This window comes from Hesperophylax consimilis, chromosome 4, assembly GCF_061612785.1.
Source record: "Hesperophylax consimilis isolate HC1 chromosome 4, BYU_Hcon_1.0, whole genome shotgun sequence".
Lineage (NCBI taxonomy): Eukaryota > Metazoa > Arthropoda > Insecta > Trichoptera > Limnephilidae > Hesperophylax > Hesperophylax consimilis.
This window is the reverse complement of record NC_142839.1, coordinates 38701175-38718504: the sequence shown is the minus strand read 5'-3', so window position 1 is coordinate 38718504 and position 17330 is coordinate 38701175. Positions and strand designations below refer to the sequence as shown.

Genomic DNA, 17330 nt, shown 5'->3' with positions numbered 1-17330 from the left:
ATTCTTAATAAATTAGCAATTTTTTTATTATCAGTAAGTGTTCGTCGAATGAATGCTTTCTCAAAACTTATCTTATATCATTAATTTATTATTTTTTTAGAAAACTGACATAATCAAGTCAAATTGGCATAACGTTCAAAAATATCGAAGTCACCACATTTTAAGGTCATTCCTAAAACATTATTTATTAAATATGTGCTGACGTCTGTATTCTTACATCATTTTGAAATGGGTGAACCAAATGAACAGTGATAAAATAGTTTCAATTTCGCCGATAACATCTTAAAAGCTTTGGCATTATCATGCCAGCGCAACTTTTAGTTCCCAGGCGGATATTTTCCTCACTGGTTAAACAACCAGTTAAATTCACCTGCTTACCTATACACTACTATACTTGTGTTCTAGATTACCTACTGTGTTTTATACTGCAAACCGTAATTTCACAAAGCTAAATTCTTATTAATTTTATTACTTATACCTATTTCAAAATGGTAAAATCGATGGCACGTGTATTCAGACGTAAAATGATCGTGTCTAGAAACATTCACTTTATATATACATATATAAATTCAACAACGTTCTTTTGGCTTAGTGGTCAAAGTCTTTGACTTAAAGTTGTTACGAGATCGATTCCCAACAATGCACAAAAAATGACTATTGCTAATTTATTAAGAATACCTCTAAATTATTGGTAATTTTGGTTAAAAACTGGATTGCAGGCCTTAAGAATGCATAAACAGGTTTCCTGATAAACTTATAGTAAATTACGAATATCGTGATGTCAAAACTATTTTTTTTTTTAAATCATCGTGATATTTTATCAATGCAAATCGATGAAACATTCTTTAATTGATGTTTTATTAATAAGGACTGTTAATTTATCGTGATGGCTAAATCGATTTCTCTCCGAGTAGAAACGGCTTTACTGTGACTTTTTCCTTAGAATTCATATTCCATCAAAACGATTATCCGTCTTTTTTACGCTAAACGATATTTCTCTTGTCACAGAAACCGATTTCAAGTAACTCGTAGTTTTTAAAAACTTTCATGCCCTGGCGGATTTTTCCGAAAGCTCAAACTTTCCTTCGAACTTTTTTCGGCGTCAAGAAAACCTCATTATCTTAGCTTACAATATTATTTCACAACAACGTTTCATTAAACTTCTGTTTTCCCTCCACAGATGGCACCCAAATCGAAGAAAGGCAAGAAGTCAAGAGACGAAAGCGTTCCGCCGTTCTACGCCGAGGCTAAAATACACTGCGACGAAGCGGCGGGACATTTGAAAAATGGAAAATATGCCAAATCTTTGAATTCGTACAATAGAGTAAGTGAATTCCTTCTTTGGCTACTTGTTTATTTATTTAAAATAGCGTATTTTTAAGGTAATTTACCAGTTATCAAGCCGATAGCTGAACGTCGATAACAGAAGTTATACATTATTTATGTTTTAAAAAAAAGTCTGTACTTCAAATCAATGTCGGCACCGGTGACCGGATAAATCACCAAAATGATAATTCATCACATCTTTAAAATAAAGTCGTGGAAAGTGATGAAACAAAAAATTTATTAACTGGGTTATGTAGGTTAGGTTAGATTTGGTTAGGTTTAATTCTTTTTTCATCGTTTCTAATGACTTTATGGCACCATGACACAGCGATTTGGCGGGAAAGACAATTTTATGGCTAAATTTATGTAAAGTTTGAAAAGCATTAATGGAAAAGACGATAATATATTTTTGCACTGCATAGGTATTTATGAAAAAAATATTTTTAAAACGCAATTATTAAAAGCGTAATTAGTGTCTTTTGGATAAATAAGAATCATTAATTTAACATTTCAAATTTGTCCACAAAATATTCAATCGTAAGTGATCAATGGTTTCGTTGCTTGTGTGGCAAGTAGCGCCGTCTTGTTGAAATTAAACGTTGTCCAGATCAATACCATCCGATTCCGGCCATAAAAAACCATTAATCATCTCTCGATAGCGCAATCCATTCACCGTAACTGTTGCTCCAGCCTCATTATCGAAAAAGTAAGGTCCAATGACTCCGCCGGACCATAAACCGCACCAAATAGTCACACGTTGAGGATAGAGAGGCTTTTCAACAATAACTCTTGGGTTTTCCGAGCCTCAGATGCGATAATTTTGCTTGTTGACGAAGCCACCGAAGTGGAAATGGGCCTCATCACTCAAGATGATTTGCATTTGATTAATTCAAGTGAATTTTAATAATTTCAATGCGTTGTTGAATGGTGTATCGTTCCATTTTATTAATGACGTAGTTTCTACTTGTCAAATGTCAAAAAATGACAGCTTCAAAAGTAACATCTACCGAAATAGCGGGCTATTCAAAATAAAACCTCTTATTGGAAAACCGTATGAATTGAAATTTAAATATTCGTCTGACAGAAAATTCGTAATCCATTTAAAAATCATTTATAAAATAAGTACTATTTTTGACTTTCGTTTTTCGTTAAAATTAATGACACTTGGTACTAAATAATTTCACAAGCATTTGCGTTTAACTACATCAGTATATTGATATATTAAAATGGGTGACCGGATTACTCATCAAAGTGACAATTTAACACACCTATAAAAAGTGTTATAAAGTTATGAAAAGTGAAGAAACAAAAACTATATTTAACCTAAGTTTTTATTTCATAAATTTTAATGACTGCATATCATCTTTTAAAGGTGTGTTGAATTGTCATTTTGAGGAGTTATCGTGGAACCATTATAATTATGAACACCTGCCCCGATGAAGAGTGGGTATAAGCGAAACTGGGTAAGCTTCTAAAGTAGGAATAAATGGTTGTTTTAAAAAAAAATTATTGTTTTCCATTTAAAATTCCCCACAGTTCGTGATTTCTATGAAAATATAAAATTGATTTGTGTTTTGACATATGTATTATTAAATAAAAAGGACACTTTGTTTTTAACCACTAATTTATTTAAATTGGGATCAAACTTTAACAGGGTAAAAAATGTATTTTACATGTTACGAAACCAGTTGATAAAATTTAAATAAATGCGTGGTTAAAAACTATGTGCTAATTGATAATATTAATTTATTTTTAATACCTCTGCATACAAAAAATGTTCATAATATAAAACAATACAGCAGATTGAAAAAAAGTCAGTAGCTGTAGTAACGTTTGTGAACACCTCACTAGGATAACATGTGCTGAGGTGTTAGTATGATTTAGATAATATGGTATTGTATATTTGGTTAGTAGCAGAAAGTACATCTATGAGTATTATACAGACATTGTGACAATTTAGTCACAAAAAGAATAGAAAAGGATACTACATGGAGTGAACTTAATGGAGCAATTAAGACGAAAAGATAATAAAATATATATAAAAATGTGGATGTATAAATTAATGTAAGTATTTTAAAAATTTAAATGTAAGGACTGGTTGTTTCACAGAATTTGAAAAATTCAATTTCTAAGTTAATTTTCAAGTTCGTGAAAGTTCTATTCAAATTCTGTTATTATGTCGTCATCGGTCAGTTGTTTCACAGATCAGAAATAATAACAGAACTTGAATTTCAACGTTCATTTGCGAGTTCTGTGAAAGTCCTATTCAATTTCAGTTATTTTATCATTATAGGCTATTTACCTGACTGAACTGAAATGATAACAGAACTTGAAAAGAGCTTGAAAATTAACTTTGAAATTTGAGGAATTTCTCAAATTCTCTCTTACAAACCGCGATTAAGTTCACATCCTTAGGACGGGTTGTTTCGGAATATTTGAACAATTTTTCAAATTTAAAAGTTAATTTTCAAGTTCTCTAAAAGATTTCTTCAAGTTCTGTTATTATTTCAGTTCTGTCAAGTATATATTGATATAATTACAGAACTTGAATATGACTTTCATAGAACCCAAAAATGAACGTTGAATTTTGATGAATTGTTTAAATTCTCCGAAACAACCCGTCCTTAGTAACCAGTCCTCGTTATTGACCAAGATGATCGATTTTTAAACATAAAACCATTGCTATTTTTTTTGGTTCCATGATAACTCAACACAGTGACAATTCAACACACTTTTAAAAAGTGATATGAAGTCATTGGAAACGATGAAATTTTTTTTCATAACCTAACCTAACCTACTTAACGTAGTTAATAAAGTTTTTGTTTCATCACTTTCCATGACTTTATATAATTTTTTAAAGATGTGATGAATTATCATTGTGATGATTTATCAGGTCACCATTTTTTAAACCGCTGAAAAGTATGTTCAGAATATGGTAAATTTAACTTCTTACATTTTTAACAAAGCGTTACGAATAAAATTAAAGTTTAATTTTTCTTTCGAAACAGTGATATCTACAGCTTTAAAAAAAGTTTAACGTCGAATTACACCGCAAGAATGAGCTATGAAATGATAATTGTCCCATTGATTGTTACTTCTGTGTCTAGGTTTCGGTTAAGTCAGAGAACTTTTGGCTTGGCGTGCCGCGGCGTCGTTAGGGAAACACGATGTTAAAGTGTGGAATACCAGGCGCCGAGGAACACTCCGACGCCGCCACGACACGGAACGAAGGGTCTCGCCCCGTATACAATGCACAATGTAGCGATGAGTCGTTCAAATGAGTTAGCTCTTTTTGAGAGCCGTATTCATACGACTCCCGGTAAACTGTACAACGATTCAGTTGAACGGTTACTCTTTTTATCAGGAGTTAATATTTTAGAAAAAAAACAGCGTTATTCAAATTATACAAGTATTATTTGTTATTACATACTCAGACACGTGAACGGCGTCTGACAGTCTGTACCTAATACCCCATTCACACAGGGCGATTTCAGTTGATTAAGTCTGTGTTGAATGACATTTAATAGCTAATCGACAAGTGTGAACAGCCTTTCAATAGGGTTGATCAAGTTTTTAGCTGATCAACGAAAGTTGAAAGCCCGTCTACTTCGGTATCTTCTAACGCCATCTCTCTCAATATAGCGTTAGAAGCACCCAATTCTTTTCTCCTTATAATCCAATTATTGCGATTTTTCATATTATAAAGTTCGTTCCGTAAAAGGTCCGAAATCATAGGGACGCACGAGGCGATAACACCACCCGACGCCATCTTGATTAATAATATCGGTTCGAGTTAAATTGAAACGTCTGAACAATATCTTGCTCAATTTTTGTCGTTCAATGAAAGTCGTTCAACTAAAATCGCTCTGTCTGAACGAGGCATCAATTACAAAGTTGATCAACTGTGTTGAAAGGCTGTTCACACTTGTCGATTAGATTTCAAGTGTCATTCAACACAGACTTGATCAACAAAAATCGCCCTGTGTGAACGGGGTAATAGCCTACTACCTAGCATTTTATTTTTCCAGCGGAGCGAGGCGGGGTACCGGTACCAAGAGTCGTACGATCATTCATACGCTTACGCGGGGAGCTGGTATCTATATATAGCGGGGGAGCCGTATCGGGTGAGCACAGTATTCCGAATGCTCATACGCTTTGAGCTCACGGCTCTCGTTCAATTGACTCGACTCTTTGTATCGTACGAAAATATTGAGCTGGTACCGCGGCTGCCGATCTTATTAAAATGAGTCGTGACCCATCACTAGTACAGTGTACACGGTACAGGTACAGTCTGCCTGAAATATAGAAGTGTATTGCAAATCGATTATCTTTATGAGGATGCAAAAAACGCAAATATTGAATTTGTTTCAGCATATCGCTATAGATTAAAATAATCAATACCACCTGCCGAGTGTTTGTATCTTATTATTATTGTAATGTTGAAACTCTGACATTTGCGGAAATTTAATCGATTAGTCTTGGTGCGTAGAGGGTACAGGTCTTGCATTGTCACGTTTTTAATTTTTATAGAGAGGTAGGGTAATCTAAACTATGATTTGCCCGCAACTAATGATTGCCACCCTCACATTGATTGTCAATTTATCTTATTTCAATATTTTACCGAAACCTTAACATATGTTTATATTTTTGTTATTTGTTTTTGGGGTGTTATGCCGTGTTGCGCTAACTCCTTTTTTAGCCAACGTTTCGGATAGCATTGCAGTGTCCATCATCAGGGCAGATGTGTTGATCAACATTGGCTAAAGAAGGAGTTAGCGCAACACGGCATAATATGTTTTATGTTTATATTAGTTCAATATAAGTCGACTAACTGCGTTAACAGCAGAAACAGCCACATTGTTTAAGTGTTTTTTTAAACTTTGCAGGTTTTCTTAAATTATCTTAATGTTTTACCAATAATTTAAGATAATAAAACAAAATAAATCAATATATAACATATTCAAGATGTTTTATTAACATTTTTTATGGAATCGCTAAAGTGGGCAATCTCTGTCATTTAAATTTAAATTTGTCATTAAAAAAAATAATTTTGTTATGTTGATATAATTTATAAAAGGAGTTGATATTTAACAAATGAAATATTACGCAATGGGTAGGACCAAACCTAAACCATTCAAAGACAAAATTTTCTTAAGCGGGCAATCATTACATATGTATTTATTATGACCATTGTGAAGATTAACAGCCTACTAATAAAAAAAACACTTCTCACCCGTTAAACGGTGTTTTTGTTGCACATTGAATAAAAACTGTACAATTTCTAGTTCTAATTATTACTAATAAAAAATGTCTTTATATGATTTTAAAACATTTGTTGTACGCTTTTATTCGACTTTTCGAAAATTATTCATGTTTGAAAATTGATATATTGCAATTTTAAATATTCCTATGGATCTTACTAGAATTCGACCAATTCATCAAATTTCAACTTTCATTTTCGGGTTCTGTGAAAGTCCTATTCAAGTTCTGTTATTATATCATTGCAGGCTAGTTGCTTGAAAAAACTGAAATAAAAACAGACCTTGAAAAAATCTTTCACAGAACTTGAAAATGAACGTTGAAATTTGATGAATTGTTCAAATTCTCCGAAACAACCCGTCCTTAGGTTTCCTTACTTACTATGAATAATACATTCTACCTCCAAGGTTACAAATGTCAACCTAATTATGGAAGGAAATTCATACTTCACGCCAATTCACTACATAATATATAATTATTTATTTTCTTTCACTTTTTCCGACAAAGAAAGTGGCGGCAGTTCACACGATGCGATGGCACGATGACAGTCACTTTGCCACTTGTTAAAATAAATTGGGTTTTCTTACAAATACATTTTAACAATAAATAATAAACATGATAAATAGTGTACTCTTCTGCATTGTTCGCGAAAAATTCAGTTTCATGTTTATTACCAGTAAATAACTAGTATTGATGAACACAGACTTTTAACAGTTTCATGTTTATTACCAGTAAATAACTAGTATTGATGAACACAGACTTTTAACAGTTTCATGTTCATTACCAGTAAATAACTGGCATTGATGAACACAGACTTTTAAGATTTTCATGTTCATTACCAGTAAATAACTAGCAATGATGAACACAGACTTTTAACAGTTTCATGTTAATTATCAGTAAATAACTAGCATTGATGAACACAGACTTTTAGCAGTTTCTTGTTCATTACCAGTAAATAAGGTTCCATGATAACTCAACACAGTGATTATTCAACACACATTTAAAAAGTGATATAGAGTCATTAAAAACGTTGAAAATTTTTGTTTAACCTAACTTAACCTAACCTAACCTAACCTACTTAACCCAGTTAAAAAAGTATTAGTATAACTTTCCATGACTTTATATAACTTTTAAAAAATGTGACGAATTATCATTTTTATGATTTATCCGGTTACCGTTATTTTCATGTTTGATGCTGACTTTGTAAAAAAATACGTAAGACTTTTAAATTAAGTAATATGTTTAACCAACAAACAAAGGGTAGAGAATGTATTATATTACATCATTATTAAGTTTATATAATAACTAAGACTTTTTTAAGAGTCTGGGAATGTTAGAATAGTTGATTTGGCTGTGAAAGGAATGAAAGTTTACATAGCTGGCCTATAATATTTTCAGCCTACATCGGTATGTAAGAAATTGTTAGGTGTCCATGGATACGAAAAGCGAGGAAGTTGGCAGGGACGCATTTCGGCTTAAAAGATGTTGTATTTATTTTTATTTATTCAACACTGGAAAAATATAATAAAGCAACAGACTTTTAACCGGCTTTACTCGGGACTTATTCTTGTTTTTATTCTAGAGTACCTGAAAACAGCTGCATTTTTTAAGTGCAAATGGTATTGTAATAAGCATTTGTTTCACGTGGTTGTGCCATGTTTTCCTCAGGCGCCCTTGACCTGCTCAACCATTCACTTCCACCTCTATATACATTCTCCTTACACCTCTTTCTTCGTTCATCCCTTACGTCTCATTTGACCACAAAATAATTATTTGATTCATGTCTTCCTCAGGCATCCCCGACTTTTTCTACATTACATCTAAACTATATTACGTCGAATTTAATTCGACTCCGGATCTCATTCGCAAAGCGTTAAGTCTTTATCGAGCGTCCCCGACTATGTTTACCATTCAAACCACTCTCTAAGCACGCCTGAAACTAATAAGAACAAACTTCTTATTAGTGTCGGATAATGTAATCGGATGAACGGTATGGGAACGCGTTAGGGACAATCTAGGGACAGAAAAATCATTTATATATAATAACAAACAGTAGAACCAATCATGATAATATTTACAGAAGAAGCAGATTTTCATGATTCTCGAAAGTCACATAAACACTTAAAACATCATTTTAATAAAACTGGAGTCCCAATTATCATTATGTGTGTTTTTAATTAGTTAATAGTAAACTAAATTGCATTACGAACTAAAATAAATAAATAATATTTAACTATGAGGCAGCAAATCTGAGAGTTTGAGCAGGATCACATAATTTGAACTGAGAAAATTCTAGACCTACACTTTTCAGCTCTTCCATCAAGAGATTTGAAAAATATTATTTTATTTTTAAAAATTCAAGTGTTTTTAATTTTAATTTTTAATTTATTCATAACAGCTTTTTTATACGGATACAGTTATGGTTCAAGGTTGTTTACAGGTTATATACAGGTTTTCCAATAAGAGGTGTTATTTTGATATTCAATCGTAAAAGATCAATGATTTCGTTGCTTGTGTGGCACGTAGCGCCGTCTTGTTGAAAGTAAACGTTGTCCAGATCAATACCATCCAATTCCAGCCATAAAAAATCATTAATCATCTCTCGATAGCGCAATCCATTCACCGTAACTGTTGCTCCAGCCTCATTTTCAAAAAAGTAAGGTCCAATGACTCCGCCGGACCATAAACCGCAACAAACAGTCCCACGTTGAGGATAGAGAGGCTTTTCAACAATAACTCTTAGGTTTTCCGAGCCCCAGATGCGACAATTTTGCTTGTTGACAAAGCCACCGAGGTGGAAATGGGCCTCATCACTCAAGATGATTTGCATTTGATTCACTCAAGTGAATTTTAATAATTTCAATGCGTTGTTGAAACGTGTATCGTTCCATTTTTGTTAATGGCGTAGTTTTTACTTGTCAAATGTCAAAAAATGATAGCTTCAAAAGTAACATTTACCGAAATAGCGGGCTATTCAAAATAACACCTCTCATTGGAAAATCCTGTATTTCTAAATATGTATTTTTATTTTACTAAGCAGAACGTCCTTTTTCAGTTGAGAAATCTTTTCTTCTGTTTCAAATGGGGAGTACTGGGTTACAGTTTTAATTTAAGTTTCTAATATAATAATAAATGTGTATTAGAATAAAATAACTATGTTTTAATACACTTGGTGATGTTAAAACCAAAGTAATTTTATTATATTTATGTATATCCACAAAGTGTTTGCTACATGTGAAAAAAAAAATAATGTTAGGCATATAAATATTGTTTCATAATTATTAAGTAAAATAAAAGATGTATGAAACTAAACCAAGCTCGGTTTACGGCTACCAGTTTACTATAATAAGAACCGGCTAAATAAAAAAAATACAACTACCTTATCATTTTACCCACCTCGAATTATTTATATATATATTTTTTTAAATGTCTGCTGGCTGAAAAATATGTTTCAATTTATAATGTAAGCCCCAGCTTCAATAAAAATAGGATACGAGTAAATAAAATTGTATAAATAAGTCATCTCAAAGTGGAAAACTACAGTTTGATAATGGCCTAGAACGTTGAAACAGCTGTCTCAATAATAAAAACTAAAATCTTTAACACTATTACATTTAATTTACTTGATTTATGTATATTAATAGGAGTTCTACCATGACATACTTATTACCGTGTTTTAAATTCTACAAAACTGGAAAACAGAGAGAGAGAGAGAGAGAGACTACTTTTCTAAGAGATACTTTTCTACTTCCCTTTTATTTTCCCTGTGTAGACCAACACTACATCTTAGGGTAAGTATACATTTGCGAACCGAAATGCAAACTGTACCACGAATTACGAGAAAGCAAAGAATCAACTGCAAAATGCGTTTGGCGCCATTTGCGATTGCTTCGTTTCTTTCCCATAAGTTGAGATTCAGTTGGGCAGTTCGGCTCATTAGTCCTACGGCTGGGTCGTCTATTAAATTATCACACAAATAATTAAATATATACCATTTCATTATTGAAGATAATATTAGCAATTTTTTAAAAGAAAATTTGAAACAGAAAAAAATACGGTCGCATCTGGGACTTGAACCCAGTAAGTTCGCCTTGCCGGTGCACTGCTCTACCAACTGCGCCGATGGGACCCTATCTCCTTCGGTCATATTTAACTGTATCATACTTCGAATAAGAACTACCAACATTATCTTTGATGCGACCATATCTGTTGCTGATTTTTCAAATTTTCGTTTAAAAATCTCTAATATTATCTTCAATAATTACATTTTTTTTGAAGAAATACAAACATTCCCGGGTTACGAATAACCTGACAATATTCGAAAATCTCCTACTAACACCACAGTAAGCGGAAAATGTTGCTTGTATTGTGATCGAGGACTTGTCTAGCCGAGGAATTGAATACACTATGCCTGGGTGGGACCCAAACGCGATGCCAACTAACATGACTACACTTTGAGGTTTTACTCATTAAGTTATTTAAAATAAAATAAATGAATTACTGCAATTTTCTGCGAGAATTCATTCTTCTCATTGGAAAAAGAAATTAAGCAATTCATTTATAACTGGCCATCTTTTTTTATGTCTCATATAAATACTTTGGTGAAACAAACCCTAGATTCCGCCCTGCTAACGGAGGAGCGACATGTTACGCGCCCAGAGTCCCACTTACCGCCCTGTACGCTGCACCATTCGGCACGCGAATACTGTTCGCAGTCAGACGGGACTTAACTACAACCATCATTATTATAACATAAACATTAACCACTAAACATCCAGTGTCGTTAACAATTCAATCCAAATAATTACATGTTTTGGTATCGTATCGACGCCAGTTAGAAGGATTGTTCGTGTTGAGTTCACCTACCTTGCGTGCGGTAATAACAATAGGATCGTACGAACTTTATTGGGGAGTGTCAAATGATTTTATCGCTTTTTAATATTAAGTGATCATTATTGTTATATTTTATCGACAAGTGATATTTGTGGCGTGGAAGGTGGTGTCCTAGACGGTTTATCTATTTATCTAGCGATACCATTCATTAAAAGTGTTGTTTTTACGATGCATGACAAATTGAAAGTTGGTGGTGTTATTTGATTATTAGTTTATTTTTTGAGAAGATTTTGCTGATAATTTGTAATTATTTGGTGTATTTCCGTCCCTCAAAATGCCGACAGATGATATAGCTAAAGAAAGAGCCAGCAAGATTTTAGGGTCTAACAAAGAATCAGAATTTCTTCAGAGCTATGTAAGATTGGACACTGGTATTGATGACGAAAAATCTAGAGGCAAATCTAGCCACAAAAGGCATGCTAATGCAAGACAAGTTTCTTTTGATATTCCTGAAGCAGACCACAAGGAGAGAGGAAGTTCAGCCCGCCATGTTTTCATCCCGCCGAAACTGTCCAGCAAAGCGATCTTCAAACAGATTAAGAAAGAAATGAAGGAGAAAGAGATGAGAAGTCGGAAGATAGTGAGGGATGAAGAAGTGTACACGGATAAGGACCGGGCGGCCGCTGTCAACATGGGATCCACGGATATCAAGCAGTCCCTGAATATCAAGCTGAAGGCAGATCGGTCCAAAGCTCTCCAGCTTCCTGATGAAGCGGATCCCAACACGCTGATGGCCCTGGGGAGGAATGAGCTTCGCGCAGGCAATACGGAAATAGCTCTTACCTTCGTGAATAAGGTTTTATATTGTAAATCTTAAAATTTAATGTTATTTAATGGTAGATTAATGTATTATCATCATTGTATTTTAATAAAAACAATGTTGGTAACAAAATCGATCCTTGAGGGACGCTATCGTTTAATAAAGTTGTGGAAGTGGCGAAACCGTCAGCGACCAATTGAGTTAAGAATGTGATATGTAATGTTATTTAATAGTATATTGACGTATTATCATCATTATTGTTTAATAATACCAACGTTGGTAACAAAATCGATCCTTTTGGAACCTTTGAAACCGTCAGAAACCAATTGAGTTCTGAGGCTTGTAGAGTTATGCAGCCAGCATGTTATTTTGTTACCATTCTTAATATGCGCTTATTTTCAACCAAAATTCAATGGAAAACATTTTGGTGCTGAAGACAATATGGTATAGAAACCATTTAAATTGCATATTTTCCGGGTAAAACAGCTTTGTGTTTATTGCTTTGTTCGTAGGCGAATTTGAAAGAAAACTGAAACATTAGGCTGCGTATAAACGTATTACGTATACGCACCCTTACATGCGAATGAAATGTCAGTTCTTTTGAATTTTTTTTGATTTATTTTGGTGTCGGTGCTAAACCTTAGTAATAATTCATTAATTAATCAAAGTAATATATTAATAATCCATGCTGTCGATAGATACACATAATATATTTTTCTAAGAAATCACAAATAATCAAAGACGGGCGCTTCGGGTGGCGGTATCTATAGAATATTTTTTTGTAGTATTTATTCAATTTTAGGGGTGATGTAAAAGTTACTAGTTGCGCTATATTGAACTGATAATGTCTGTACTAATAATTATGTGATGTAATAAACATATCAGAAGATATATCAAAATAATATTTTATCTTTATGAAGAACGATTTTTGCAGTAGTACTATTTTTTTTTTTAATTTTGAAGAATAAATTCTTTGAAAGCAATGACTTTACAATATATAGATGCGCTGTAGAAATCTCAAAGTGGCCAGCTAAAAGTACGTCAATTGTAGCGCTTTCGAATTTGTAGTTTTAGTGCTAAATGTCGTGTGCTAAGTAAATTGCCTTAAAAATATTTGTGTGAAAAGAAAGTGTTTTAATTAGTCGGCAAACACTAGTAAAAGACAGAGAATTTTTCATTAGTAAATTCAGGAAAATGACTTATTTTTTTTATTATTATAAATAATAGAGATGTTTCCCGCCTGAAAATGTGTCCTACAGAAAATGCAAGACCGACTAGAGTAGAGGTCTGGGCGTGCAAACAGCCAAATTACGAAGTCAAGTGCTATCGCCAACTAAACTTCAGTGCAGTAGTCTAATCACTTTGTTTATTTATATGCTTGCAGTAAAACAATACACAAATCAGCAGTAACAACAAGTATCAACAACAATCGCTGCCATTAACAAACTGTCGTTGATCAATTACGGAACGACACTGTCTTGACACTTGATCACTTTACAACTCAAAATACGTCAGGCGCCCAGGCTTGTAACTCTAGTCGGCCTGGAGTGGTGTTAGGCACAATTTTTGAATACGAAAACGCCGCCCGATCACATACATATTATATTTCTTTGTCATATATTAACAATGTTTGAATTAAGAATTTAACGGAAACATAACATAACACTGTACACCGATCTGGACTCCTTTATACCAAGCCCATATCGAAAGAATAGAAAGAATTCAAAAAAAAATTTAAACACATTAATTATAAACTAAACTTACACTTCTCAAATTATACCGAATCCATTAAATTTCATAATTTTAACTCCCTCCAAACACGAAGTCTAATTTTTGATCAAATCCTATCATTTAAAATCCTAAATAATGGTCTGGACTCACCAGAACTTACCAATTTAATAAATTTTCATATTCCGTCTAGATCAACCCGACAATCTGATTTATTTTATCTACCCTCGTGTAGAACAAACATTCGAAAAAATTCCCCAATTCCTCGCACAATATAATAAAAAAATTTACAGCATTGACATTTTTGGTAATAACCTAAAGAAATATCGATATGAAGTAATGCGTACGATCGATTATTAATATGAGAGTATGTGGAATGTGTCGGCAGCATCTCCTATCCTCTTCCTATTTTCCTCTTCCTATTTTCCTCTTCCTATTTTCCTCTTCCTATTTTCCTCTTCCTCTCCCCTTCCTTTGACACCAAATTAATTTTAAGAAACTAAAACTTCATTTCTAATGCACTTTCACATAAGAAACTTCTGTGGCTTTACTTCAATTAACTTGTATATTTATATCTATCACTGCATATTATATAAAAGCTGTTTGTTTCTTACAAAATAAATAAATAAGAGTGTTTCACTTGACTCATTTTATCTTAATTTTATGAGCTAAATAACAAGTCTAAATGTATTGCAACATCATTGTTTGAAAATTGCATTTGTAATTAATTACAAATCATGAAAAGATCCGCCAATCCGCAATGTATTTTATTGCCATCTGTTTGGGACGGGTTGTTCACAGAATTTGAAAAATTCACCAAATTTCATCCGTAATATATAGTAAGTTCTGTCAAAGTCCTATTCAAGTTTTGATATTATATCATTATGGTCCAGTTGCTTCACAGAGCTGAAATAATAAAAAAAATGAATATAACTTTCACATACCTTGAAAATAAACTTTGATTGAATTTGAATTGTTCAAATTCTGTAAAACAACCCGTCCTTAGACTAGAAAAGAAAACATTTTGACTCCCAATATGAACAATAAAAGATGGTTTATTAGCTTCATCTACTGTCATACGGAGCATGCATGTTTCCCTCGTATTCGTGTTTCATATTTTCAACTCACGAAATAATATTATTTGTTCAATGTACAAACCTTGAATACTGTTCCTAAAATATGATTGGACGAGATATGATCTAAGTTTACATAGAAATCACCAATAAATAACATGAATTTTATTACTCGTATACACGGTGTCCGGAAACTCGTAGTAGGTACAAGCGGGAAATAAGTGAATCTGCATCGCATGGAGAACGAAAAATAAACTTTTTTTTCTTTCGATCTGATCAATTCGATTTTTTTTTTCTATAACTAAAAGGTTTAAAAAAACGTTTGCAGCCGGGTTTCATTTTAAAATGCATTAAACATCTGATATTAATTTTCCAAGCAAGCGATTTTTTTTATATTTGTCCCTAAAAATTCCAGCATCGGAGTAGATTTAATCGAAAACAAAATCTCAAATCAGTCCAAAGGCTTCACAGGCTTGAAAATAAATTCAGTTCCGTTGATATTTTCATTTATTCCTTATTAAAATTCTAACATTTTGTTCAGCTAGTAGTCCTATACATAATCCGTAACTTACTTTGTTTGTTTATTTTTACCATTTACCTTACTTTTTCTTTTTATGTTGATTTTTGTTATTTGCTCTGGAATTGCATCGAAAATTCGAACCCAAGTTTTGCATTAGTGCCCGTAAAAATGATGATTTTTCCCAGAAATGCAACTTAATGCAGATTTTTTTAGTGATTTCGCTTAAGACCGTGATTCTTATCACCAAAAATTCAGTTTGGTGCCATAGAGCCTTAAAAATGCCTTTAAAAATCCGAACCCAGGTCTTGAATTACCTACGAATATTACGTTGATTCATTTTGTTCCCATTTTATTTTTTATATTTCAATATGGATAAATTGAATTGCATATTCCATTGGATAGGAATTAAACTATTTTTAGTATATATTATGAACATTTTAATGCACTTATGTTATTTTACTAAGACTAGTTTTATGTATAATCCCCAATGGCGTAAATAAATAAACAAATAAAGTTATAGGTACCACAAAATCGACTCCAAATGTTCACAAGCTTCCCGCTTGTACTACGAAATCCTGGATACCGTGTATATCGTTTTTGTATACGTTTGTTTTGTTGTTTTGCTGACATTATTTATTTAAACTGATGTGTGTGTGAGAGGACTGTATATTAAAATAAATTGATAAATAGTCAGTTTACAAAAATTAAACTGCGTTGATCCCGAATATTATTTTAAATACACTCATTGAACTAATTACCTACAAAAATAGCAGTAGTGCAATAGTTGCGGTTTATTTTTTAGACAACTTTAGAAATCAAATTAGATTCGGATTAAGTGAACATACGTCTTAATAATAAGTGACCCTCCTTTGTTTCAGGCCCTCGAGCTCAACCCTGAAGATAAAACTGCGCTGGTGGCGAGAAGCAAATGCTACCTTCTCTTGGGGGAGCCCAAACTGGCCCTAGATGATGCTGAAACAGCCCTTGTGAAGAACAAGAACTATGTTAAAGCCATCTACCAAAAAGCCGAAGCTCTCTATTACCTCGGAGACTTCGAACTGAGCCTGATGTTCTACCACCGTGGTCTTCGCATTCGTCCAGAACTCGAAGGTTTTCGACTAGGAGTACAAAAAGCCCAAGAAGCCATCGAAAACACCATCGGATCTTCCAAACCTCTCATCGATCTGAAAGACATTGAAGAATCTTTACTCAGCACACCTGTCCAAGATGATAAGACCTCCAGAAAAACGATAACACCAACTAAAAAAACCAACTCTTCAAAGAAGGCAGTCAATCCAGAAAAAAAACTATCTCGACAACTTTTAGGACAGCTGTGCGTGGATAAAGAGTATTTGGAAAACCTTTTAAAACACCCGGATTTGAACGTTGCCGATAGGAAGACGAACAACATTGCCATTCACGCGGAAGAAGCCGTCCAGTTTCTGAACAAGAGGCAGGAGTTTTGGCGGCAGCAACGGCCCACCACAACGGCAGCTTGCAGGAGAAAATCTCAAAAAGTTAACGATTTGGGACCGTTCCCTAAATGGTACGCCCAAAACCAAAACATTTGAAGAGCAGATGCTTTAGTGTTTGATAATGTTGTTTGAAAGGAATGCTAGTTCTCGATTTCTAATATGTCAACAACAGTTAAATAATAAGACTGTATTTGAGGGAAAAGGCGTTGAATGGCGACCAACGATATAATTTCAAGCAATTAAAAAAAACTTAATGGTAATTTTATAATATTCCTGCCTTCAAAAGTTTAACTTGC

The 17330-nt window shown here is 33.3% G+C and overlaps 1 protein-coding gene across 1 annotated transcript; it reads left to right on the top strand.

Annotated features, from left to right (window-relative positions):
* The first annotated feature begins 11752 nt into the window (after nucleotides 1-11752).
* On the top strand, nucleotides 11753-17130 carry LOC149424688 (outer dynein arm-docking complex subunit 4). Its single transcript, XM_089631091.1, has 3 exons — nucleotides 11753-12274; nucleotides 16438-16736; nucleotides 16839-17130. The coding sequence occupies exons 1-3, from the start codon at nucleotides 11753-11755 to the stop codon at nucleotides 17128-17130; spliced, it is 1113 nt and encodes a 370-aa protein (XP_089487217.1).
* Nucleotides 17131-17330: the final 200 nt, after the last annotated feature.

What these genes read in the sequence shown, in the direction of transcription:
- LOC149424688 (XM_089631091.1), top strand. Translation starts at nt 11,753, where the DNA reads ATGCCGACAGATGATATAGCTAAAGAAAGAGCCAGCAAGATTTTAGGG. An exon ending in CTCTTACCTTCGTGAATAAG is followed by an intron (nt 12,275 to 16,437) that starts GTTTTATATTGT and finishes CCTTTGTTTCAG; the next exon opens with GCCCTCGAGCTCAACCCTGA. An exon ending in ATCGGATCTTCCAAACCTCT is followed by an intron (nt 16,737 to 16,838) that starts CATCGATCTGAA and finishes AACCAACTCTTC; the next exon opens with AAAGAAGGCAGTCAATCCAG.